Source organism: Schistocerca cancellata, chromosome 7, assembly GCF_023864275.1.
Source record: "Schistocerca cancellata isolate TAMUIC-IGC-003103 chromosome 7, iqSchCanc2.1, whole genome shotgun sequence".
Taxonomy (NCBI): domain Eukaryota; kingdom Metazoa; phylum Arthropoda; class Insecta; order Orthoptera; family Acrididae; genus Schistocerca; species Schistocerca cancellata.
In genome coordinates, this window is record NC_064632.1 from 357,440,258 (window position 1) to 357,466,767 (window position 26,510).

General features: G+C 39.7%; 1 protein-coding gene across 1 annotated transcript in view; it reads right to left on the minus strand.

The window, feature by feature from the left end:
• Positions 1-26,510, minus strand: part of LOC126092774 (protein phosphatase 1 regulatory subunit 42-like) — a 95,869-nt gene that overhangs the window by 51,684 nt on the left and 17,675 nt on the right. The window contains exon 4 of the mRNA XM_049908501.1: positions 3,726-3,960. Coding sequence (XP_049764458.1) covers positions 3,726-3,960 — 235 coding nt within the window. The remainder of the gene's footprint in view (positions 1-3,725; positions 3,961-26,510) is intronic.

Below are 26,510 nucleotides of genomic sequence, written 5' to 3' on the forward strand. Positions count from 1 at the left end.
AGAAAGATGTTTTTATTAAGTTTGTCTTGATCATGCTAAATGTGAAGACAGAGTTGATCAGTTTCCACTCCTTCACAGTTATTATCATAACTCCTTAAAAAAATATACAAAAATATAATAACTACTATTAAATATAACACTGAAAAGTGCACAAACATGAAAAATAATGCATCCATGTGACCTGTTACAAGTAACTGTGCCACTGTCATGTAATACAAGCAGCCATTTCTCCTTTCATGTCATGCTTGTAGGAATGAGTATAACTCTGTTAACAGAAGGTGCAGAAGCAGGATCTGCAGTTTGTATTACGTTACTAGACATACACACTATGAATCAACAGAAATCACAGAAGCAGTTCATATTATGAGACTGAGATACACTGAAGTGCCAAAGAAACTGGTATAGGCATGCATTTTAAAATACAGGGATATGTAAACAGGCAGAATATGGCACTGTGGCCAGCAACGCCTATATAAGACAATAAGTTGGTTGGTTGGGTGGTTTGGGGAAGGAGACCAGACAGCGTGGTCATCGGTCTCATCGGATTAGGGAAGGATGGGGAAGGAAGTCGGACGTGTCCTTTCAGAGGAACCATCCCGGCATTTGCCTGGAGTGATTTAGGGAAATCACAGAAAACCTAAATCAGGATGGCCAGATGCAGGATTGAACCGTCGTCCTTCCGAATGCGAGTCCAGTGTCTAACCACTGTGCCACCTCGCTCGGTAAAGACAATAAGTGTCTGGTGCAGTTGTTACAGATCCTGTTCTGGAACGCAGACAGGATCAACAAGAAAAGGGCGGAACTTGCCATGCTCATGGAGCATAAGGGTATCCTTATTGCACTACTGAGCGAAACTAAGCTCAAACCCCACAACCACATAAACTTCACTGGCTACTGCGTCTATAATACCGACCGACCGGATGGCCCCGGTTTCGGTGGAACAGCTATCATCATACACGAAGACAGTGAACACACAAACAAAGTGCTTCCTAAACTTGAAAAACTAGAGGCAACTGCTGTCAGGGTCACGTTCAACAGAGCCTACACTACACTGGTGTCAGTATACAACAGCCCTAAGAACATCTACACACGTGACATCAGCACTATACTCAACATATCACCGTGAGTAATTGTCGCTGGAGATCTTAACACAAAACACCCTTACTGGAACTCACACAGGCGAAACTCCAATGGAAAGAAACTATATGAACACACAGATCCTGGGCCTAATCTCAATGAGGAACCACCTCAGGAGACATTGGCAGCGTACCAGGTGCCAGCACTTCAAACAGCACATGAACAGGCTCCAGAGAATAATCCTGGACAAAATCCAAACATTTAAATACAACAGTGGAACCAGAAACTCGAAGGGCTGGACACCATGCAACGTGGTGTGTGACAGTTGGCCCGACACTTCACCAGGGAGAAACTGTACACACCCCTGCTACAAGGGCCAGATGGACCAGCATATTCTGTGGAAGAAAAATCAGAACTGATGGCCCTCACACTTGCAGCATCATTCACACCAAACCTGAATTCCTCAGACCCAGCATTCACACTTGCGACTGAACAGATAGTTACACTTATCTTGGCCCAACCATCGCGCATCAACATCCGACAGGCTAGCACAGCTGAAGTCAAATGGGCCATCATGCATATCATAGCTAGGAAGGCCCCTGGTCACGATGGCATTCAAAACCATGTCCTCCAGGAGTTCACGGATAAAGCAGTAGAATACCTCACACACATCAGGAATGCCATACTTAAACACCAACACTTCCCCGCCTTTTGGAAATTGGCCGAGGTCCTGATGTTCAGGAAGACGGGGAAAGACCACTCCCTCCCACAAAATTACCAACACATCAGTCTGCTGAGCATGCTCAGCAAGATCATTGAGAAGGTAATACTAAAATGACTCACTAGGCACTGCATTACAAATGACACCCTGAGGCTGGAGCAGTTCGGCTTCAGGAATCACCACTCGACAACACAACAACTCCTCCGCATCGTTGAATACATAATACACAGATACAACACAAACAAAGGAACTGGGGCAGTGTTCCTGGACATCAAAAAGGCCTTCGACCATCTGTGGCACAACGGCCTCATACGCAAACTCAGCGATGCAGGGTTCCCCCGATGGGCTCATACGTCTCATACACTCATATCTCACCGACAGGAGTTTCAACATTGATGTGCAGGGCAAACAATCAATACGACATGGTATCCAGGCTGGAGTACCCCAGGGAAGCATCCTAGGGCCCATATTGTTTAACCTCTACATTAATGACCTTCCAGCTACACGCAACATGGTGGTGGCAATCTACAAGGATGACATTGCCATCCTCGTGCAAGATTGGAAACCGTCGAACATTAACTCTTGACTGCAGACTGCATTCAGAGCGGCAGCACCTTGGTTGGTGAAATGGCATGTTAGAGTAAACGTTGACAAGTGTGAAGCTGTTCTGTTCACTAAAAGACTGAAACTACTGCGTAAACATCAACACTGCAACCAAACAACACTACATGCACACCCAATACGTTTCCGTGAGGAGGTCAAATACCTCGGTGTCTGGCTGGACTGGAAACTACTCTGGGGGGACCACATTCAACACATGACCAACAAAGCAAACATGAGGCTCAAACAGGGTATTGAGGACCATGTACACCACACTTATTAGAATTCTGATGACATACGCTGCTCCCGTCTGGGGATATGCTGCGCCCACATGCCTGCGCCGTCTGCAGCTCATACAGAACAAAGTACTCAGAATCATAAGCAATCCACCGCATTACACATGAACTGTGGATCTTCACCGGGAATATTGGCTAGATACCCTCTTGCAAGTATTCCAAAAACTCTCCACACGACTGTACAGAAACACGACACACTCGCGTAACACATTTATTCTTTCTCTGGGGAACTACGACCACAACCATAGATGGAAACATAATAGACCAAAGACACTATTCGCAAGGAACTAAACATCTATGGTCCATAGCATGCTAACACAACAGTACTGGTGAGCCCCTACAACACAGCTACTACTGGCAACCCCAGATGCAGTACCCACCAAAAAACAGGCAATAGCAGGGAAGCCATACTGTACACAACACGCAAACCAGCCACACACCATTGCTCAATAAACGGTACGGAATTAGAAATAGCCATTCACATTACACGACTGAGATGTACACATCATGGCTCTGATATGTTACAGTGTATGTTTTTTTTCATATTTAAGGACTTTTCAATTTCATATTTAATCTTTTTTATCTACTGCATTTTTTAGAGTTCTGCTGGTTTTTTAGCAAACAAAAGCAGTCTGCTTTGTCATTATGTTTAACTTATTCAATACAATCTTAATAAAAATATATTCAAATAAATCAGTTCTCCAAGTGACACTGTAACTTTCATGTAACAAGGAAAAGTTTTTATTTTGCTACTGATGAAACAAAAGTGTCAGTCCTTAGCAGTTAATCATGTCTATTTGATCATATGACAGCATGAATTGCGGAAAATAATTTCATCAGTATGAAAGATTTTGTTATTTACACATCACAGACTGATTATTATCATCCAATATTCTTAGGCAAAACAGAAACATCATTTAGCAGTATGAACGCGCGCACACACACACACACACACACACACACACACACACACACACACACACACACACACACACACACACATGAAAAAGCTACGTCAATGCAACACTTACCAATCCTATTGGCAGCTGCAATTATATTCTCACGATAGTGGTGGCATTTGCAAACAGGGTTACCCTGTAGCTCAAGTGAAGAAAGAATATACCACCCACTTACAACATTTGTGATGTCACCCACATCCAACAACCTGTTATCCTTTGCTGAAAGAAATGTCAACTTACGAAGAGGAGCCAAGTCCAGTAAGGAATGTAAACCATTGCCAGAGACATTCAGCACTTTCAGAGTTGACTAGAAAACAAAAAGAACATTAAATTGAAATCATCATATTTCTAAATGAACAGTAACTGATGGAAACCAAACAACTACAAAAAAAAAAAAAAAAAAAGTTTCTACTCACAGCAGTTCCTCTTTCTGTCGTTCCATCTACCCAAAGAATGTTAATACCATATTTACTCGAATCTAAGCCGCACTCGAATCTAAGCCGCACCTGAAAAATGAGACTCAAAATCAAGGAAATAAATTTTCTCGAATCTAAGCCACACCTGAAATTTGAGACTCGAAATTCAAGGGGAGAGAGAAGTTATAGGCCGCATCTCCAAATCGAAACAAAGTTGGTCCATTGTAATATGAGACACAATTTAGGGCGAGTGAATGACGATACAGCTACAGTAGTTTGGTTCGAGTCGTAAGCTTAGCAGTTAAGCTTTACCAGGTAGCCATTGCTATGCGTCAAGCGCTCCATCCGTATTTATACGGGTACCCTTCCTTTTCCATGTGCCTCGTCTTGTTTGAATTGATTGCTTATTTTTTCTTTGATCTGATAAGCGCAGTTTTCTTTGTTATAGGTGTTTGCATCACTCTAAGCTGAAAATGCATTACTGTACTGTGTCATGCATTGTTTGTCGCATTCTGATAGTGCGTGGTCGGCCGCGGCGGCCGTGCGGTTCTAGGCGCTCCAGTCCGGAGCCGCGCTGCTGCTACGGTTGCAGGTTCGAATCCTGCCTCAGGCATGGGTGTGTGTGATGTCCTTAGGTTAGTTAGGTTTAAGTAGTTCTAAGTTCTAGGGGACTAATGACCACAGCAGTTGAGTGCCATAATGCTCAGAGCCATTTGAACCATTTTCTGATAGTGCGTGTTTACGGCCTGTCGCCGCTCGCGGCAGGGCTTGCTTTTGTGCGAGCTACTGCCGCTTACAATAAAAAAAAAAGAGAGAGCGGAATCGTCTCATTAGCGAAACGATGGCAAGAAACTGCTATTTGTTGTTACTTACACTGCTGCTTTCTTTGATAATGATCAACAAGAACCAAATAATAGACTGCGTATGATAGAAGATGTTCTGAACGAGATTTTAGCGAAAATTTTTCTCCGTTTGAAAATCTTTGCATGCACCTCTTTAGTACATTACATTCTACACAGAAATTAGAGTCATCGTAGATTTAAAAATCTAGTCAATTGCCATGCTTCATTTCTGACTGTATCACTATTAAGCGTAAAAATAATATGAATATAAACATGACATGATATGTATATTCCTCCGCGTTTGCTGTTGTCTCAATCTAGTTTCGTAGTTTATTAGGGAGACAGGACTTAAATGAGATAGCAGCCAACATGAAACAATACATGGCAAAATGTTTATATTCGTATTATTCTTACGGTGACAAGAATACTGCATGCAAAAAACTCGTCTTCCACCTTTTTTTTTTTAATTTATTTCCTGACGCAGAGGCTTTGGCACCAGTATTTATCTTTGTGCCTACAAAGCATGCCTGTGTAGCGCTACATGTATTCGACGGCGGAAGTAAGTTGTGGCGGCACCCACCAACATTTTTTCAGAACTTCCGCTTGCTTTGCACTCGATTCTAAGCCGCAGGCGGTTTTTTGGATTACAAAAACCGGAAAAAAAGAGTGGCTTAGATTCGAGTAAATACGGTAACTGACAAAGGCAACTCTTCCTATCTGGTGATTTTTATAGTATGAATTCTATATTACAGCATGTGAAACTCACCCTGATCCATATTTGTCTCTTGTGGCACCTTCTATAATTTTTTTGTACCTTACTTTAAAAGACATGCTATAAACAACCTGCCTTCTTATTAGTTACTTTATCTTTGGATTGGATCTTCAGTGTTGTATAACATGAAAAGGTTCTGAATATCTCAATCAGTTTATCTAAAGAATCTTTTTTTGTGCATCAATGTTGGCAGCATTTCTTACATGCTAGTGAAATTTACACTTCTGAAATATCTCCTTCTTCATCTCAATTTTGATACTGATTTCACTTTTTCAAACTTATTTTTCTATTACCTGGAGTTTTAGGTGCTATAATCCCAGAATTCATTCAATTATTATTCTGCCAAAAGTGACTGCAAAGAAAAAACAACATATTTTCCGCTTGCTGATAAATGATGCTTTTGTTTCCCAGGGATCCTTCTGAACAGAGACCGCATTGTTACAAGTATATCAACATCTACTTTCATATTCTGCAAATCACTGTGAAGTGCATGGTAATGGATACATCCCCATTTTGCAACATATTATGGTTTCTGCCCATTCCATTCGCTAATAGAATGAAGGAAGAATGATTGTCTAAATGCCTCTGTGTACACTGTAAATAGTCTAATTTGTTTTTGTGGTTTCCATGGGAGTGTATGTCCTTAGAAATTCTGAAGCCTGTCACCATATGTGTCTTGTGTCTGTATATGTGTGGATGGATATGTGTGTGTGTGCGCGAGTGTATACCCGTCCTTTTTTCCTCCTTTTTTCCCCCTAAGGTAAGTCTTTCCGCTCCCGGGACTGGAATGACTCCTTACCCTCTCCCTTAAAACCCACATCCTTTCGTCTTTCCCTCTCCTTCCCTCTTTCCTGATGAGGCAACAGTTTGTTGCGAAAGCTTGGATTTTGTGTGTATGTTTGTGTTCGTTTGTGTGTCTGTCGACCTGCCAGCACTTTCATCTTTGTTTTTAGGTATATATATATATACTTACCAAACAAAAGCGCTGGCAGGTCGATAGACACACAAACAAACACAAACATACACACAAAAATCTAGCTTTCGCAACCAACGGTTGCCTCGTCAGGAAAGAGGGAAGAAGAAGGAAAGACAAAAGGATATGGGTTTTAAGGGAGAGGGTAAGGAGTCATTCCAATCCCGGGAGCGGAAAGACTTACCTTAGGGGGAAAAAAGGACAGGTATACACTCGCACACACACACATATCCATCCGCATATACACAGACACAAGCAGACATTTGTAAAGGCAAAGAGTTTGGGCAGAGATGTAAGTCGGGGCGGAAGTACAGAGGCAAAGATGATGTTGAAAGACAGGTGAGATATGAGCGGCGGCAGATTGAAATTAGAAATTAGCGGAGATTGAGGCCTGGCGGATAGCGAGAAGAGAGGATATGCTGAAGGGCAAGTTCCCATCTCCGGAGTTCAGACAGGTTGGTGTTAGTGGGAAGTATCCAGATAACCCGGACGGTGTAACTCTGTGCCAAGATGTGCTGGCCGTGCACCAAGGCATGTTTAGCCACAGGGTGATCCTCATTACCAACAAACACTGTCTGCCTGTGTCCATTCATGCGAATGGACAGTTTGTTGCTGGTCATTCCCACATAGAACGCTTCACAGTGTAGGCAGGTCAGTTGGTAAATCACGTGGGTGCTTTCACACGTGGCTCTGCCTTTGATCGTGTACACCTTCCGGGTTACAGGACTGGAATAGGTGGTGGTGGGAGGGTGCATGGGACAGGTTTTACACCGGGGGCGGTTACAGGGGTAGGAGCCAGAGGGTAGGGAAGGTGGTTTGGGGATTTCATGGGGATGAACTAAGAGGTTACGAAAGTTAGGTGGACGGCGGAAAGACACTCTTGGTGGAGTGGGGAGGATTTCATGAAGGATGGATCTCATTTCAGGGCAGGATTTGAGGAAGTTGTATCCCTGCTGGAGAGTCACATTCAGAATCTGATCCAGTCCCGGAAAGTATCCTGTCACAAGTGGGGCACTTTTGGGGTTCTTCTGTGGAAGGTTCCGGGTTTGAGGAGATGAGGAAGTGGCTCTGGTTATTTGCTTCTGTACCAGGTCGGGAGGGTAGTTACGGGATGCAAAAGCTGTTTTCAGGTTGTTGGTGTAATGATTCAAGGATTCCGGACTGGAGCAGATTCGATTGCCACGAAGACCTAGGCTGTAGGGAAGGGACCGTTTGATGTGGAATGGGTGGCAGCTGTCATAATGGAGGTACTGTTGCTTGTTGGTGGGTTTGATGTGGACGGACGTGTGAAGCTGGCCATTGGACAGGTGGAGGTCAACGTCAAGGAAAGTGGCATGGGATTTAGAGTAGGACCAGGTGAATCTGATGGAACCAAAGGAGTTGAGGTTGGAGAGGAAATTCTGGAGTTTTTCTTCACTGTGAGTCCAGATCATGAAAATGTCATCAATAAATCTGTACCAAACTTTGGGTTGGCAGGCCTGGGTAACCAAGAAGGCTTCCTCTAAGCGACCCATGAATAGGTTGGCGTACAAGGGGGCCATCCTGGTACCCATGGCTGTTCCCTTTAATTGTTGGTATGTCTGGCCTTCAAAAGTGAAGAAGTTGTGGGTCAGGATGAGGCTGGCTAAGGTAATGAGGAAAGAGGTTTTAGGTAGGGCGGCAGGTGATCGGCGTGAAAGGAAGTGCTCCATCGCAGCGAGGCCCTGGACATGCGGAATATTTGTGTATAAGGAAGTGGCATCAATGGTTACAAGGATGGTTTCCGGGGGTAACAGACTGGGTAGGGATTCCAGGCGTTCGAGAAAGTGGTTGGTGTCTTTGATGAAGGATGGGAGACTGCATGTAATGGGTTGAAGGTGTTGATCTACGTAGGCAGAGATGCGTTCTGTGGGGGCTTGGTAACCAGCTACAATGGGACGGCCGGGATGATTGGGTTTGTGAATTTTGGGAAGAAGGTAGAAGGTAGGGGTGCGGGGTGTTTGATGTCCAGGCGGAGCTTCAAGGAATCCTCAGAACCTTAGGCCCCCTCCAAAACCTTTCACCTGACTCCATCAACCTCCTGACCCCACCAACACCCCGCACCCCTACCTTCTACCTTCTTCCCAAAATTCACAAACCCAATCATCCCGGCCGTCCCATTGTAGCTGGTTACCAAGCCCCCACAGAACGCATCTCTGCCTACGTAGATCAACACCTTCAACCCATTACATGCAGTCTCCCATCCTTCATCAAAGACACCAACCACTTTCTCGAACGCCTGGAATCCCTACCCAGTCTGTTACCCCCGGAAACCATCCTTGTAACCATTGATGCCACTTCCTTATACACAAATATTCCGCATGTCCAGGGCCTCGCTGCGATGGAGCACTTCCTTTCACGCCGATCACCTGCCGCCCTACCTAAAACCTCTTTCCTCATTACCTTAGCCAGCCTCATCCTGACCCACAACTTCTTCACTTTTGAAGGCCAGACATACCAACAATTAAAGGGAACAGCCATGGGTACCAGGATGGCCCCCTCGTACGCCAACCTATTCATGGGTCGCTTAGAGGAAGCCTTCTTGGTTACCCAGGCCTGCCAACCCAAAGTTTGGTACAGATTTATTGATGACATTTTCATGATCTGGACTCACAGTGAAGAAAAACTCCAGAATTTCCTCTCCAACCTCAACTCCTTTGGTTCCATCAGATTCACCTGGTCCTACTCTAAATCCCATGCCACTTTCCTTGACGTTGACCTCCACCTGTCCAATGGCCAGCTTCACACGTCCGTCCACATCAAACCCACCAACAAGCAACAGTACCTCCATTATGACAGCTGCCACCCATTCCACATCAAACGGTCCCTTCCCTACAGCCTAGGTCTTCGTGGCAATCGAATCTGCTCCAGTCCGGAATCCTTGAATCATTACACCAACAACCTGAAAACAGCTTTTGCATCCCGTAACTACCCTCCCGACCTGGTACAGAAGCAAATAACCAGAGCCACTTCCTCATCTCCTCAAACCCGGAACCTTCCACAGAAGAACCCCAAAAGTGCCCCACTTGTGACAGGATACTTTCCGGGACTGGATCAGATTCTGAATGTGACTCTCCAGCAGGGATACAACTTCCTCAAATCCTGCCCTGAAATGAGATCCATCCTTCATGAAATCCTCCCCACTCCACCAAGAGTGTCTTTCCGCCGTCCACCTAACTTTCGTAACCTCTTAGTTCATCCCCATGAAATCCCCAAACCACCTTCCCTACCCTCTGGCTCCTACCCCTGTAAAACCTGTCCCATGCACCCTCCCACCACCACCTATTCCAGTCCTGTAACCCGGAAGGTGTACACGATCAAAGGCAGAGCCACGTGTGAAAGCACCCACGTGATTTACCAACTGACCTGCCTACACTGTGAAGCGTTCTATGTGGGAATGACCAGCAACAAACTGTCCATTCGCATGAATGGACACAGGCAGACAGTGTTTGTTGGTAATGAGGATCACCCTGTGGCTAAACATGCCTTGGTGCACGGCCAGCACATCTTGGCACAGAGTTACACCGTCCGGGTTATCTGGATACTTCCCACTAACACCAACCTGTCTGAACTCCGGAGATGGGAACTTGCCCTTCAGCATATCCTCTCTTCTCGCTATCCGCCAGGCCTCAATCTCCGCTAATTTCTAATTTCAATCTGCCGCCGCTCATATCTCACCTGTCTTTCAACATCATCTTTGCCTCTGTACTTCCGCCCCGACTTACATCTCTGCCCAAACTCTTTGCCTTTACAAATGTCTGCTTGTGTCTGTGTATATGCGGATGGATATGTGTGTGTGTGCGAGTGTATACCTGTCCTTTTTTCCCCCTAAGGTAAGTCTTTCCGCTCCCGGGATTGGAATGACTCCTTACCCTCTCCCTTAAAACCCATATCCTTTTGTCTTTCCTTCTTCTTCCCTCTTTCCTGACGAGGCAACCGTTGGTTGCGAAAGCTAGATTTTTGTGTGTATGTTTGTGTTTGTTTGTGTGTCTATCGACCTGCCAGCGCTTTTGTTTGGTAAGTCTCATCATCTTTCTTTTTAAATATATTTTTCCCACGTGAAATGTTTCCCTATATATATATATATACACAAAATTCTAGCTTTCGCAACCAACAGTTGCCTCGTCAGGAAAGAGGGAAGGTGAAGGAAAGACAAAAGGATATGGGTTTTAAGGGAGAGGGTAAGGAGTCATTCCAATCCCGGGAGCGGAAAGACTTACCTTAGGGGGAAAAAAAGGACAGGTATACACTCGCACACACACACATATCCATCCGCATACCAAACTCTTTGCCTTTACAAATGTCTGCTTGTGTCTGTGTATATGCGGATGGATATATATGTGTGTGTGTGCGAGTGTATACCTGTCCTTTTTTCCCCCTAAGGTAAGTCTTTCCGCTCCCGGGATTGGAATGACTCCTTACCCTCTCCCTTAAAACCCATATCCTTTTGTCTTTCCTTCACCTTCCCTCTTTCCTAACGAGGCAACCGTTGGTTGCGAAAGCTAGAATTTTGTGTATATGTTTGTGTTTGTTTGTGTGTCTATCAACCTGCCAGCGCTTTTGTTTGGTAAGTCTCATCATCTTTCTTTTTAAATATATTTTTCCCACGTGGAATGTTTCCCTCTATTATATTCATATATATATATATATGCCTTCACAAATGTCTGCTTGTGTCTGTGTATATGCGGATGGATATGTGTGTGTGTGCGAGGTAATACCTGTCCCTTTTTCCCCCTAAGGTAAGTCTTTCCGCTCCCGGGATTGGAATGACTCCTTACCCTCTCCCTTAAAACCCAAATCCTTTTGTCTTTCCCTCTCCTTCCTTCTTTCCTGACGAGGCAACCGTTGGTTGCGAAAGCTAGAATTTTGTGTGTATGTTTGTGTTTGTTTGTGTGTCTATCGACCTGCCAGCGCTTTTGTTTGGTAAGTCTCATCATCTTTCTTTTTAGATATATTTTTCCCACGTGGAATGTTTCCCTCTATTATATTCATATATATATATATATATATATATATATATATATATATATATATATATATATATATATGTATATGTATATATATATACTATCACGTTTCTTTGTCAAAGTTGATGTCAAACAACTACATCAAAGCAATTTGATGGTGTAATAGTGAGCTTTGTCAAATCTTGCCTGTCATCAAATAAATATGATCAAATCTAGAGCCTCGCTGTAGATTTGATCATAAAAGTCGCCTGTCTTCTGTCCACTGCAATGTGAAATGTTACCACTAGCATCACTGCAGCATTCTGTCACCAGTAGTGTGTTTGTAAACATGGCTGCAATGTTTAATTCACGTGTGCCGTCAACTACAATATTAATAGAAAGGTATGAAACTGATGAGGTGCTTTAAATGTGAGGCACCCTGAGTACAAAAATGGATTAAGAAGACTGGAAAGCTACAAAAAACAATTGCGGAGGTCATTATTTTTTGTACTCAGGATGTCTCACATTGTGAAGCACCTCATCAGCTTCCTACGTTTCTATTAATTTTAAAGTTGTGGGACAGAAAATGTAATTATTACTTTGATCTACAATGAAAATAGTTCTTAATGCACATAAAGTGTATGGAACATTTATTTACTTTCAGATATTGGTCCTTTAGTGCTTTATAAATTGCTTTCACACATTGCAGGTATTATTTTAGTTAATGTGCCCTGTGCTATTCAAGTGCTGTACTGTAAGCTAGGGTAACTCTCTCCAGTAGCAAGAAATCAGAGTGTTACTGTGAGCCTGTCTTCTGCAAATATAGCAGTTCTTAAGTGAATATTGTGCTTTGTGATATGGCAAGACACTTCACTGAGCAAATACTAAAATGTATGCTCATCCATTCTTAAGTAATTTATGTAAAACTTGATGTCCTTCACTAGAAGCTCATGTACCGAATTTTGTTGAATGCTTTTATCGTATTGTCATAAAAACCACGGTTTCACCCAGGTAGATTTCTTTTTTTCTCTCCCACTTTTCCTCCAAATGCACACACAGTGCAATTGTGGTGCATGCAACTGCTGTGCATAATAACAAGTTGTTGTCAGCAATGTTGAACTTTGACAAAAAATATGATGACAGTGTAATACCCCTTTTTAGTGCCATATCAAATATCATTGTCAAACATATTTGACCAATATTTCATCATTTCTTTGATCAAATCTTTGTCAAAGAAATATGATAGTGTAACACTAGCCCAAATGTGTGATTCTGGCAAGGAAAAGTCCCCACTGATGGGATCAACTTTTTGAAACCATCTACTCACAGATGTTGGTTTATGTCCCAGGTATCACACCAAAATTTTGTATAATGTTCTACAGCATTAATTAACAAAGGACTGTTTTACAAAGTGGTTGCATAGGTTTATGGTTAAGGTACAGTCCTCAATTTGGAAGGTTATGGGTTTGAGTCTTGGCAGGTGCTTTGAAATTTTTTCTTTTATCTTTTTAATTAAACAACTTGATGTTTCTTTTTATCAGTTAATTGTTTTTTATATACACTTCTTTTATTTCTATTCCTCTGTCACATCATTTTAACTACTGTATTAACTTTTTCAACTGCTCTCATATTTTCTTTGTATCCTTCTTTTACCTCTTAGAATCTTTGTAGGTGTGAATTTTTTTTTGTTTATTTATCTGTCATAATATTTAAATATCTGAAAATGCCAATTTAGTAGTTAAAGAACGAAAGATGGTATATTATATTTATATTGACTGTGGAATGGCATCCAAAATGTATTTTTTGTTACAAGATGGACATTTTTTGGATGGTAATCATCACACAAACATTTAAAACATAAATTCTTATTGCATTATGGACAATACAATGCAGATGAAGATTTAAATGAATGGAGGGAGTGTAAGTAAAATGAAATTCAAGCAAAATAAGGAATAGAAATAAAGAATGCATTAACACAGACAAAAATGTAGGATAATAAAATGACAGAAATTAAATTGAAGTTAATACATAAAAACAATTACATTTAGAGCAATTAATCAAATAAAAATAAAGATCAAAGTCATTTTGATAAAAATTTAAGAATAAAAAATTTCACAGCACCTGATACGACTGGAACCTACAACTCTTTCTATGTGAAGACTCTACCTTAACCATTACACTGCACAACTAGTTTGAGAAAAAGTCCTTTGCTAAAGCTGAAGAGCATCATACGAAATTCTGAAATTTTTTTGCCAATTACTAACGAATGAGAGCCCATCAGTTTGAATGGCTGCATGGTGTGATACTTGGGACCTTAACCTACATCACCGTATAAACGGGTTCCAAAAGGCGATCCCACCACTGGGAATCTCTGCTTGTGGGTAAAATGCTTTTTGGAGGTCTAGAAATACTGTATCTATCTGACTGCCTTGATCCATGGCTTTCAGGATGCCAAGTGAGAAAAGCGTAAGTTGGGTTTCACATCTCTCAGTTTTTGGGATAGAAGTAAGTTAGCATGAGGCTGTGCAACACATCACATTTGTGCTAAGAATATATTCTAACATTTTACAACAGATGGATGTAAAGTGATATTGGACAGAAGTTTTGTGGATCACTTCTGCTACCCTTCTTGTAAACAGGTGTGACAGCTACACTAAAACAGTGCCCTGACAAGAAGCTTGTCATGATGTAATGGTCTAAGATTTCAGACAGGAGTAGAAAAAACTCAAACTTTACTGAATTACTCAATACATTGTGTTAGCATATATTTACCTTTGTGTTTATTCTTACTTATTTATTGTTCATTATCTAATAATATCTGTAATTACTGAATTACCTGTAAATAAGATGTCAATTATACAGTTCCATTTGCAAAATTATGATGATTTGGACTTACACTTAAATGTAATTACATTCTGTTAAAGCCATAATTTCGAACCCAGGAAGATAATTCACCCATGTAATACAACCGTTATACAAAATAAGCAAAATTATCAAACAGAAAGTTCAGGAAAAATAATACATAATGTCATGACCAGTTACTGAGATTGTAAATAGTTAAGTGGATCATAATCTTTAAGGTGGTTTATAAGGTAGTTAGTTAAACCAAATAATGTAACTTTAGCATTGAAAGCCTCTGTAAAAGGTAGTAATCAAAATAATTAAGTATGTCAGTAGCAATTTGCATACATCAAAAACAACTATTCAATATCAATACTTTATGAAATTTTGTATAAAAAATAAACTGTACAAGAAGACAAACAGTGTCAGATATTATCTTCAATACTGTAAAACTTACAGCACACTTCAGTTTTTGTGTGAAGAAGTAATTTTTCATCATAACTGTATGAAAGTGTTAAAACTAATAAAGAATTTTATCATCATGGATAGTTGCTTTATTACACTGATCCTGTGTCAAGCCAAAGCAGTTGGTTGTTGTTAGTAGAAAATAATAATTAGTTGTTTGGGAAATGTTGTTGAGTTGTAAGAAGTTGGGGCTCGTCTGGTATGAATAAATGAAGAAAATGATTGGGCTATGTATGTTTGATTTTCATTTCAAAAGTAAACATAGCATATTTGCTAAAGAATGCAGCGCAATCCAGAAAGTAACAAACCTAGACCATCAGCTGCAAACAAACAGCTCATTCTTCAAGATAAATATACACAATAAAAGTTTCATTTCATGCTCTAAAATTCTTATTATTAGCAAAACTCCTCAACCAGCTGTTGAAGAAAATTTTGAAATAATTTATATCTTGACAGAGGGCAGGAAAATAACTAGCTATGGTGACAGGAACTTTAAAAACTGACAGCTAATTATCCCCACATGTAGATAAGGCATGTCACATGTTTGAGCATCCATTATTTTTTCAGATGATTTATGGACAATTAGGAAATATCTCTGGTGCTATTGTGGGTGAAGAGCAAAGATGTGTAAACCATTTTCTGTAAACAACAGGAGACTATGTAAGTGAAATTTGTAGGGCAACCTCAAGTGGATGTTGTCTGTACTGACAGTCAGAAAGAGAAAAAGTTTTTGAAGATTAATATTTTATTCATGTGCCACATTCCAGGTAACATACTGATAGGTGTGATGACATGGAATGTCAGAAGCAATGAGGAGACAGTTCTGAATTATGAGACCTGTGTCATAACAGAAATTAGCCACAGCAATTTGACATAGTAAACTTTACAGCATATGAGTGCTGGATGAGAAATGTATTTTACTATGTTTTAGATTGGTCAATATTTAAGAAGCCCAAGATTTCAACAACACCGAAATAGGCAAATAACCATGTTGGTATCACTTTGTGACTAGAAGAAGTAGCACTGTTACTGAGGAAACATCTTTAATCACCATCACCAAATGAATTCCCATTAGTGATTTATAGGAGATGGACAGTAGTTTGACAATGGAGTTTAAGGGAAAAAAGAGTATCATTAACACTAATAGATTGAGAAACCACTACATTTCTTATGGCAAAAGAAGAGTCATGACAACTGAGAATGGTGTGGCCAGTTTTCAAGTGTGTACCAAAAAAAGACTGCTGGTGGTATCAAAGTCATTTATAGAGCTGCAGCTCCATTGAGAGACTCCCACAGAAGCGTACACAAAATAATGTTTTGTGATTGGTTGTGACAGACATGCTAGGTAGCTGTACCAAACCCATTTTAACTGTCAGGACTTGTCTTTCACTGTCCAGATTATACCTCAAGTACCCATACCATACCAGGAATACAAGATATTGATTGCTACAGACATCAACCACATCATACAGTCCACACAACCAGCAGAACTTCCTCATTAACAAGCACAAAAGTGGTTACAAGCATACTCCAGTGACATAGCACTGCCAACTGCCAATATTTATGGTCCACAGTTTACATACCAACGGAAAAAATCACCCTCAAGGGCACTTTATTGAATTGATCACTGTAGGATTATATGATGACAAATTCAGGCCAAATGAAGCACATGGCCCAGTAAAGGTTGTCCAAACAATCACACTGATACACAGTGCACCCCTTCTTGTGGCAACGGAGACTTGTATTCTCACATGCAACCACTCAAAAAGGTGTCAAATGGCATCCAGACTGTCCCAAGCATCTTGTGTCTTTTGCTGCAATTCAGCAATGGCTCTTCCCATTTCTACAAAAGGAGTTAAGTTCCTACTTAATCTTTTGTCATCTCGTGAACACAATGAAGTTCCTTCTTCACTGTGTCTCATATGTTTCTAACTGGTAAGAGATCTGGTGATTTTACAGGTCAGGACAGTCATTCTACTGTGTTACGGAGCCATATGTGGATGTGCACTGTCCTGCTAAAAAAGAACATCACCTTCCTGTCAAAGAAATGGCAGTAGCTTGGGGATAACAGCCTGTGTAATGTAGCAGGCAATGGTTACTGTACCCTGCAGAAAAACAAATGTGACCATGAGTTATAATTAATGCATTGAACAAATTTCACCATTACATGGACAGCAATTTATCCTGTTAACAGATCATAAGCCTCTTTTAGCACTGATCAGCACACATGCTAATATTCCAACTAGGTCTGCCTTGTGCCTGTTCCTCTAGGGGTATGACATCCATTATCGGCCCACAGCACAACATTTCAATGTAAACATCTCATTACATCTCCCAGTGGGATAAGACTCTGAGTTTGATGTGGCTCCTGAAATCTGCTTTTGTACTGATGCAGAAGCCAAGGTAGCACTGGCCAGATTACCCACTGACTAGAGGAGGAGGGGATTAGTGTTTAACGTCCCGTCAACAACAAAGTCATTAGAGATGGAGCAGGAGCTCGGACTAGGGAAGGATGGGGAAGGAAATCGGCTGTGCCCTTTCAAAGGAACCATCCCGGCATTTGCCTGAAACAATTTGGGTTTGAACCATTGTCCTCCTGAATGTGAGTCCAGTGTGCTAACCACTGCGCCACCTCACAGTCACAGATTAGAGAGTTACTATAATATTTCTCGCATGTTTCAAGTGGTCTAACCCAAAGTAGAAGGGAATTCTTATAAAAAATGTGTAATGATATTCATACTCTATAAGCACCATTCACAGGTTGTCTTCCTTCTGGAGAAAGAACGCATGCATCAAGGGACAGCACTCAATCATGATGCACTTTGTATCATCTCAATGGCTGGAAAAAGTTATGTCATGGCAATATGGTTGATTACAATGCCCAGAACATATTATCCCTCATTTCTAGTGTTTGTTCCTCACACTGTGCACTAGCAGTTTGGTAATAGTTTGCACAACGAATGCAAAATGCTTTGCCATGTTTTATTTCATTTCCCTGAATTCCCATGTCTCTTTGCAATATGCAGAATGATACATCCATCCCCGGTTTTTGTAAACAAATACAGCACTCTTGACTGTTATGGATTTCCTGTTGTATGGGGTAAAAGTGTTGACTAGCCTGAAGAGCAGTCAGGGAATAGGAACACGTGAAGTATTTCTTGGAATGCTTCTGCACCACCTGTTTTGGTGCCCTCAAGATCAGACAGCTCAACAGCATATTCCACAAATTAATTTGCTTGCTGATTCTTGTGGGTAGAGTCACTCAATACAGCTGGCTAGCCCCAATTTAAACTTAAGTGTATATGAAAAAAGAAACAGACATTTAAGGTTTAACATTCCACTAGTGACACAATCATTAGAGATGGAGCACATACTCCGATTAGGAAAGAATGGAGACGAAAATAATCCATGTTACATTTTCATAGGAACCGTCCCAACATTTATCATAAGCAATTTACAGAAATTTATGTAAAACCTGAATCTGGATGGCTGGATGAAGTTTGAACGATCGTATTCCTGAAGTTCAGTCCACTATCTTAATCAATGTGTCACTTCACTTGGTATGTGTACACTGACATAACTGCAGTCAAAACTTAAAATCTGGATGAAAAAAGACCTAAAAATTTATTTCGGAAAATTTTTATTCCTGCGCTCTAGTACATATGAAACAATTCTTGGCTCCTCAACAACCAAGGTGGTCTTAAGTCCCATTTTCACTTATGAGTATGAATTTCATCTGCAACTGATGCCACTAGGTGACTGGTCACACAGAGCACTGATGGCCTCATTGCTCCTACACACTATCTGATGAAAAGTATCTGGATCCCTATTAATGTACACTAAATGGGGTGTGTCCATCCTTCACCTTTACAATGGTTTGGGTCTAGGGACACTTTGAATGGGGAGTCTGAATTTCTGTGGAGGAATGGCAGTCTATTCTTTCTCAAGAGCTGAAACCAAGAAAGGCAGTGACGTTGGACACTGGGATCTGGGGAGAAGTCGATGTTTTAACTCATCCCAAAGCTTCTCAATTGGGCTCGGGTCAGAATTTGGGCAGTCGATGGGACATTAAACACTAATTGTCCTTCCTCCTTTTTCAAGTAGAATAAAAGGATCATACCCTATCCATGAGAAACACCCCCATACCATAACACCATCTCCTCCATACTTCACTGTTGGCACTACACTTAACACCACGTAGCTGTCTCCAGGCATTTGCCAAGACCCAACCCCTCCATCGGATTGTCAGAGATTGCAGCATCACTTGTCATTCCAAATTACTCGTTGCCAGTCATCCACTGTCTAGTGTCATCGCTCTATACACCACTTCAAGTGTCATTACCACTTGCTCGACAACAGAAATGTGTCGCTTATGAGGAGCTTCTTGATCATTGCATCCACTTTTTCTAACTCCTTATGTACAGTCATTACACTAGCTGAACTAATGGTAGTACTTCAGAACTCATAAATGAGTATTTCTGTTTATTTCATGCTATGTTTTACAACCACTCTTCTTGTCCATCATTAGGGATGTCTGGTTGGTATTGATTTAGCTTTGTTTGTTCACCATCACATCACTGACTGTTGACTTAGGCACTTTTAGAAAGGTTGAAATGTCCCTGTTTGACTTGTTATTCAGGTTATGTGTTATGACTAATCCACATTCAAAATCACTGAGCTCTCCTGACCAATCCACTTTGCCTTTACTTTTCTCTACTTAAGATACAATACTCCCTGCCTCCTTTTTATATATATGGGTCTCCCTCTCACAGCATCTAGTGGTCAATTCCACATTACAACAGGTGCCTGGATACTTTTAATCAGATAGAATGTGACTCACAAAAGGTCACTTCATGGAAGGGTAAGCACTTTATGGAAGATCGGTGACAGGAGAAATGAAAGGATGTTTTATGCTTGACATAGCATAATAAGATCAGCTTGATGGCAGCACAAAAGTTAGGAGGATTAGTTCTAAAACTCTGCCTGCTGGCCTGATTCCCTCATGGTAAATAGTGTTAATAATGTATAGATACAATTGCCGATCTGAATCATTTGCAGAGAATCCATAATCCAGCTGGGGTTACACAAAGCTTTGAACAATGTAGACATATAAAACTGCAACCAGTCACTTTTTTTAATAGTTATTTATTATTCCATGACCAGTTTTCGAACATTTTCAGTTTCATCTTCAGATGGTTTTTTGGAAGTTACATCACTACTACTAGCATAATGCTGGGTGCTGACTCTGTGACAAAAAGATGGAACATGCTTTAATGTATCACCATAAGTATTGTTTATCTGTCGATATGGATGCAAAATTTTAGTTTTGTAGTTACTGCGACAGTATGGGCAGCTTTTTCCTATTAGTATCCATCTGTCTGCTTTGATCGTGATGGCCAGTTGGTACATCACTTCACACTCTTTTTCACAATCTGTATGCAGTTACAGTGTGATAGCGAAATTTTGCCAGCATCCAGCATATGCTATACAGCTGTTGCGTGTTATAAAGATCTTGAAATATAGATTTGACATGGCCTACTTTGCTCAGAGATGTGTTTGTTTTCGTTTGCATGTATTACAATCGATATATGGACAAATACTTTAATTAGATTGGCGTAACATGAGAGCTTAAAATAAAATCAATTAATTAATTCAAGAACAAACTTCAAGTGATCTGATGACTTACCTTCAAACTGAGAATGCCCTCATTGTCAGAGCAGACAAATGTGGGATAGCTGTTGTCATATATGAATTAGATTATATTAACAAAACTTATGAATTCTTCAGAAATAATAACATGAAAGAAATATTATATGACCCTACTCCCAAATTCCAAGATAAAATTAGAAAGTTACTTAAAAACTGCCCTTCTTGACACCAACAGACGCAAAGCATTGTACAGTGACAAACCCTTCAGCACCTAAGATCCATAAACCAGAATGTCCGATACATTCCATTGTGAACTCCATCAATAGTTAGCTATAAAATCACCAGGAAACTTAATGACATTACCCACAAGTCATATGTATTTGATAATAACTTATCCATTAGAAACAGTTATTAGCCCATCAGTAGCGTAATAGAAATCTCCATCCCAGCTACAGCTAGATTTGCATCTCTTGACATAGTCAACTTATATACAAACATACCTGTCAGGAAACAATCAGCATAGTAGGAAATCACTTACTCAAACATGGAACAATGGGTACAGCTGAAATCTAAGAACTTATAGAAATCCCAGAGCTTAAATTATCACACAACTACTTCCTGTTCAATAAGTTTTACATTCAGGAAGATAGATTGGCAATGAGTAGCAGTCTAGTAGGCTCGTTAGCTGACATATATATTAACAATCTTAAAAACAACTTTTTTAGATCCCAAACCCAAATGAAAGATAAACTCCTTTATTACAAATGCTATGTTGATGACACTCTCATTTTGTTCAAAGGAACAACAAAAGAAATAGAAAATCTAGCCCAAGAACTTAATAAATTACACCACAAAATTCAATTCACTGTAGAACATGAACCACCATAAGGCATTAACTACCTTAATTTAACTATCTCAAACAAAAATCAAAAGCATAAATTTCAAATTTACAGGAAGCCAACAACCACCAATATTACCATAAATAATTCATCTTGCCATCCAGATCAACATAAAGAAGCATTCTTCAGAACAATGGTTAATCACAGGCTTAAAATCCCAATGGACACAAGTGGAAGACAAAAAGAAATGGAAATTATAAAATCAATTGCCTCCAGCAATGAGTACAATCTTGCTGTAATAGATAAACTAATCCATACAATAAAATTAAATCAACCAACTGCTCAACAACCACCCACAAACAATAAGACACATTTATAAGCCTGCCTCTCGTGGGGAAGATTTCTCACCAAACTGCCAACCTCCTCAAGACATACAAAATAAAAATAAGCTTCTTCACCAACAACAAAATACAAAATAAAATCATGCACAGCATCAAAACCACTATACAACAGTATCAAAAGTCATATGTATACAAACTCATTGGCAGCTCATGTCCATGGACAAACTGGTAGAAGCTTCACAACAAGATTTAAAGTACCCATTGAAGCACTCTGTCTTTACAACCTGAACACCTCCAGCTTTGCCTCAATATCTTGCCCAACACAATCATTTTGCAAACAACATAGAACAAAGCCTCCAAATACTCCATTTTTCCAACAAAGGCATGATACTTGACCTTCTCGAAGAAACTGAAATCTTTATCAATACACGTATAGCAGCTGACAAATTACTCAGTGACCAAACTGAACTAAGAAAAAAATTTTTCCTTCAGAACTTCAAAGACTTACTATTTCAAAACAAGTGATCAACCAACCATCCCTATACTGCCTCAAAACCCCATCCCCTAAGCCCTCCTTCCTCCCCCCCCCCCCCCACCCCCCCCAACCACCCTACCCACTCTCTTTACATCCTAACTACACTGGTGTCAATGTAAATATCCTACCACAGAATAAAACCTGTATTATATTTCTAAATGGTGAAGCCCTCCACTGTTTACATACATCAGCACTTGTATACATATTACCTGTAGCTGAAATAAACAGAATCTACCTTTACTAGTATTCCAGATTATATTAATGCAGGAACAGAAATAAGTCAGCAGTTCATTTGAAATTTTGTTCTTGTTTTAAATTTAAAGATCATGGTCATATAAACAGCCGCAGTTCATGAAAATAGTATAACTTTTATACATATTATCTTTAGCTAAAATAAATAGAATCTACCCTTACTAATATTTCAGATAATGTTAATGTAAGAACAGAAATAAGTCAGCAGTTCATTTGAAGTTATGATATTGTTTTAAATTTAAATATAAAGTTCATGGTCATACAAACAGCTAGATCTCATTTGAAATACTATAACTCTGTATTGTTTTATTCCTGGGCATTCATATTAATGCCAATCTTCATTAAAGTATTTGCTCATAAATTGAATGCATTATACATTAAAATACAAAAAGAAATATGACATCAGATTACTTGAAGTTTGTTCTTGTATTGATTCATTCATTTATTTATTTTATTTTGTTAATGCAAGTCTAATTAAATTACTTGCCCATATATTGACTTAAATACACACAAACAAAAACTAACACGTCTCTGAGTAAAGTAGGCCTATGTCATATCCATATGTCAAAATCTTTGTAACAAACAACAGTTGTATAGCACATGCTGGATGCTGATAAAGTTTCGCTATTGAAGAGTAAATGTGTACAGATCGTGAAAAAGTTTTATTTATTTATATACTTGTTCCATAGATCTGTACATGTGAGCAAGTCACTCAGATGTGGAACGTGTCAATGTACATAATAAAATACATAGAATAAAGACATTGTTATAGTATTAATAACAGTGCACAAAAGTCATACTTATTAGCTTAAAAACTAGTCAACATAAATGTGAAGATAGCAGTTTCATATATAGGGCATTATTTCATCTATTTTAACCTTGAACAGTAATCAAAACTTCCCACTTTGGGTTTAAAAGTGACCCAAAAATGGAAATGAGAAAAACAGGAATTTTTACATTAAGGCATTATTACATTAGTTTAACAGTAAACAGTGTCAAAAAATTTAAAATCATCTTTCCAATCTGGGTTTTACTTATTTCTCTGAAAGAATTCCTCTAGTGAATAAAGTGAGGTCTCAAGTAAATAATTTTTCAAGCTACGTTTAAATACTGATGTACTACTCCTTATACTTTTGATGCTGTTGGGTAGGGAATTGAAAATTTTCGTTCCAGCGTACTTTACCCCTTTCTGAATAAGTGTCAAGTTCTTTAACTCACAATGGAAATCCTCTTTTCTTCTGGTGTTATGTTCATGATGTAGGCAATTCGTTTCATACAGAGTGGGGTTATTTATTATGAAGAACATCAGTGAATATATGTACTGAGATGTTGCTGTCAGTATTTCAAGTCATTTAAAAAGATTTCGACATGAGGTTCGTGGGGATACACCACAAATGATTCTTATTGCTCTTTTTAGTGCTGTGAGGATTTTCTTTGCGGCAGGTGTATTGCCCCAGAAGATGATGCCATAACACATGACTGAATGAAAATAGCCAAAGTAAGCTGACTTTGAGATGGTAATGTCATTGAAGCGTGACAAAATTCGTAAAGCAAATGTTGCCGACGTCAGCCGTTTTAGTGTTTGTAGAACGTGATGTTCCCAGTTCAGCCTACTGTCCACGTATACGCCTAGGAATTTTGATAAGTACACTTGCTTTACCATCTGATCATTCTGTGTGGGTTGTCTGGAACTGGATAAAATTGGTTTTTTTTCAGGTTTATTGAAAGGTAGTTAATACTAAACCAACCCAGAACTTCTTTAAGGATATCATTGACCTCGGATTCTAAGTCAGTAGTTGACACATTATCCACCACAATGCTCGTATCATCAGCGAACATTGTAAATTTACACTGCTTAATGATGGATAAAGGCAGGTCATTAACATACATGAGGAACAGCAAGGGCCCAAGCACTGATCCCTGTGGCACTCCCTGCTGCACAATTCCCCACTCAGAGTCCACTATATATTGTGATACACTATCTGAAACATCTAGAATAATCTTCTGCTTCCTATTTTTGAGGTACAATTTTAACCAGTTTCCTACAGGTCCTGTAATTCCATAATGACAGGCCTTCTTGAGGAGTATCTGGTGATCTACACAGTCGAACGCCTTTGATAGGTCGCATAGGACACCAATTGGCAGCCTCTTTCTGTTTATAGACTCTAGAACATCATTTATGAATGAGAAAATTGCGTTATCTATTGAAACTCCCTTTTGAAAACCAAACTGCTGACTGTTAATGATGTTCAGGTCACCAAGGTGTGCCACAATCCTGTTGTACAGAGCTTTTTCTAGGACTTTTGCAAATGTTGTTAATAGAGAGATAGGGCGATAGTTTGACACATTTGTAGCATCCCCTGCTTTGTACAGGGGCCTGACAACAGCGTATTTCATTCTGTCTGGAAACACTCCTTGTTGCATGGATGTGTTGCAGATGTGAGCCAAAACTTCAATCACTTCACTACAGCAAGCCTTCAACAGCTTGCTTGAAATATTGTCGATACCAGCAGAATGTTTATTTTTCAAAGACTGTATGATTTTTTTTATTTCATTGGCAGTAATGGGAGGCACACTTATTTGACTGAAAGGTTCTGGAAAATTATTTTTCATTATACAGGCAGCTTTATCTACAGAACCATGGCAACCTATCTGTGTTGGGACAGTTAAAAAATGTTGGTTAAAGATTTCAGCAATTTCCTCACTATTAGTTATCTCTGAGTTATCAACAGTTAAAATAATATTTTTGTCTTTGGTGTAGTTTACAGTCCCTGTTTCTCTCTTTATCACATTACAGATTGTTTTAATTTTATTTTCAGAATTAGTAATTTCAGATGCTATACACATACTTTTAGAGTTTTTAATTACTTTGGCAAGAATTTTACAGTAGAGTTTATAATGTTTTAGCTGAGCAGGGTTGTTAGAAGTCTTTGATGCTATGTAGAGTTGTCTTTTTCTCTGACAGGAAGCTATGATGCCCTTAGTGAGCCATGGTTTTTTTGCAGACCTAGCAGGTTGGACTCTGTATGAATTTTTTGGAAATACACTTTCAAAGGTACCTGCTATCTCATTTGTGAATAAATTGTATTTTGAATTAGCAGTTTCTGCTAGATAAACAGGTGCCCAGTCAGTATGCTGAAGACATGATCTGAACATTTGAATAGCTTCCTCACTTATTTTCCTTACTGTTTTCCATCTAGGTGAAGTGATGTACCGACTGGCCATCAAAATGGAAGCAGACAGATATACACTAACAGGAAAAAGCCACCCATACTGTCGCAGTAAGTATAAAACCAAAATTTTGCATCCATATTGACAAATAAACAATCCTCATGGTGATACATTAAAGCATGTTCCATCTTTTTGTCACAGAGCCAGAACCTAGAATTCTGCAGTAATGGTTATGTAACTTCCAGAAAACCATCTGAAGATGAATCTGAAAAGGTTCAGAAACCGGTTCATGGAATAACAAATAACTATTAAAAAAAGGGACTGGTTACAGTTTTATGTATCTACATTCAATTAACAGTCACAGGTTCTAAAATATCCATAATGAATAAGCTTAACTTTTGAAGAATATTATCACATACACCCAGTTGCTATCCATGGTTTGTAGCTGAGACTAATCAAGAAGTTGAGTGCACTGTGGTCTTTAGCTCCGAGATGCCTCGTGTGTTGTAATGATGTTGAGCTTTCATCAAAAAATATGGTCAAATACCTCACTGTATTTTAGACAATGAGAGTAGCAATCTTCATCCACAGTTCAGATGTACTGAAAATTCCATAGAATGGTTTGCATTTTTCTCTGATGAGAACTTGAAAGCACACTGCTTGGCCCATTCCTCCAATGTGAATCATCAGTTCATGAGCTGTGGTTATTAGGATTGAGATCTATTATAAGATGACAAAACTATCTGAAAAGTGTAAATATTAAACATTTTACTCAACAGGGCTTTGCACTATTGGTG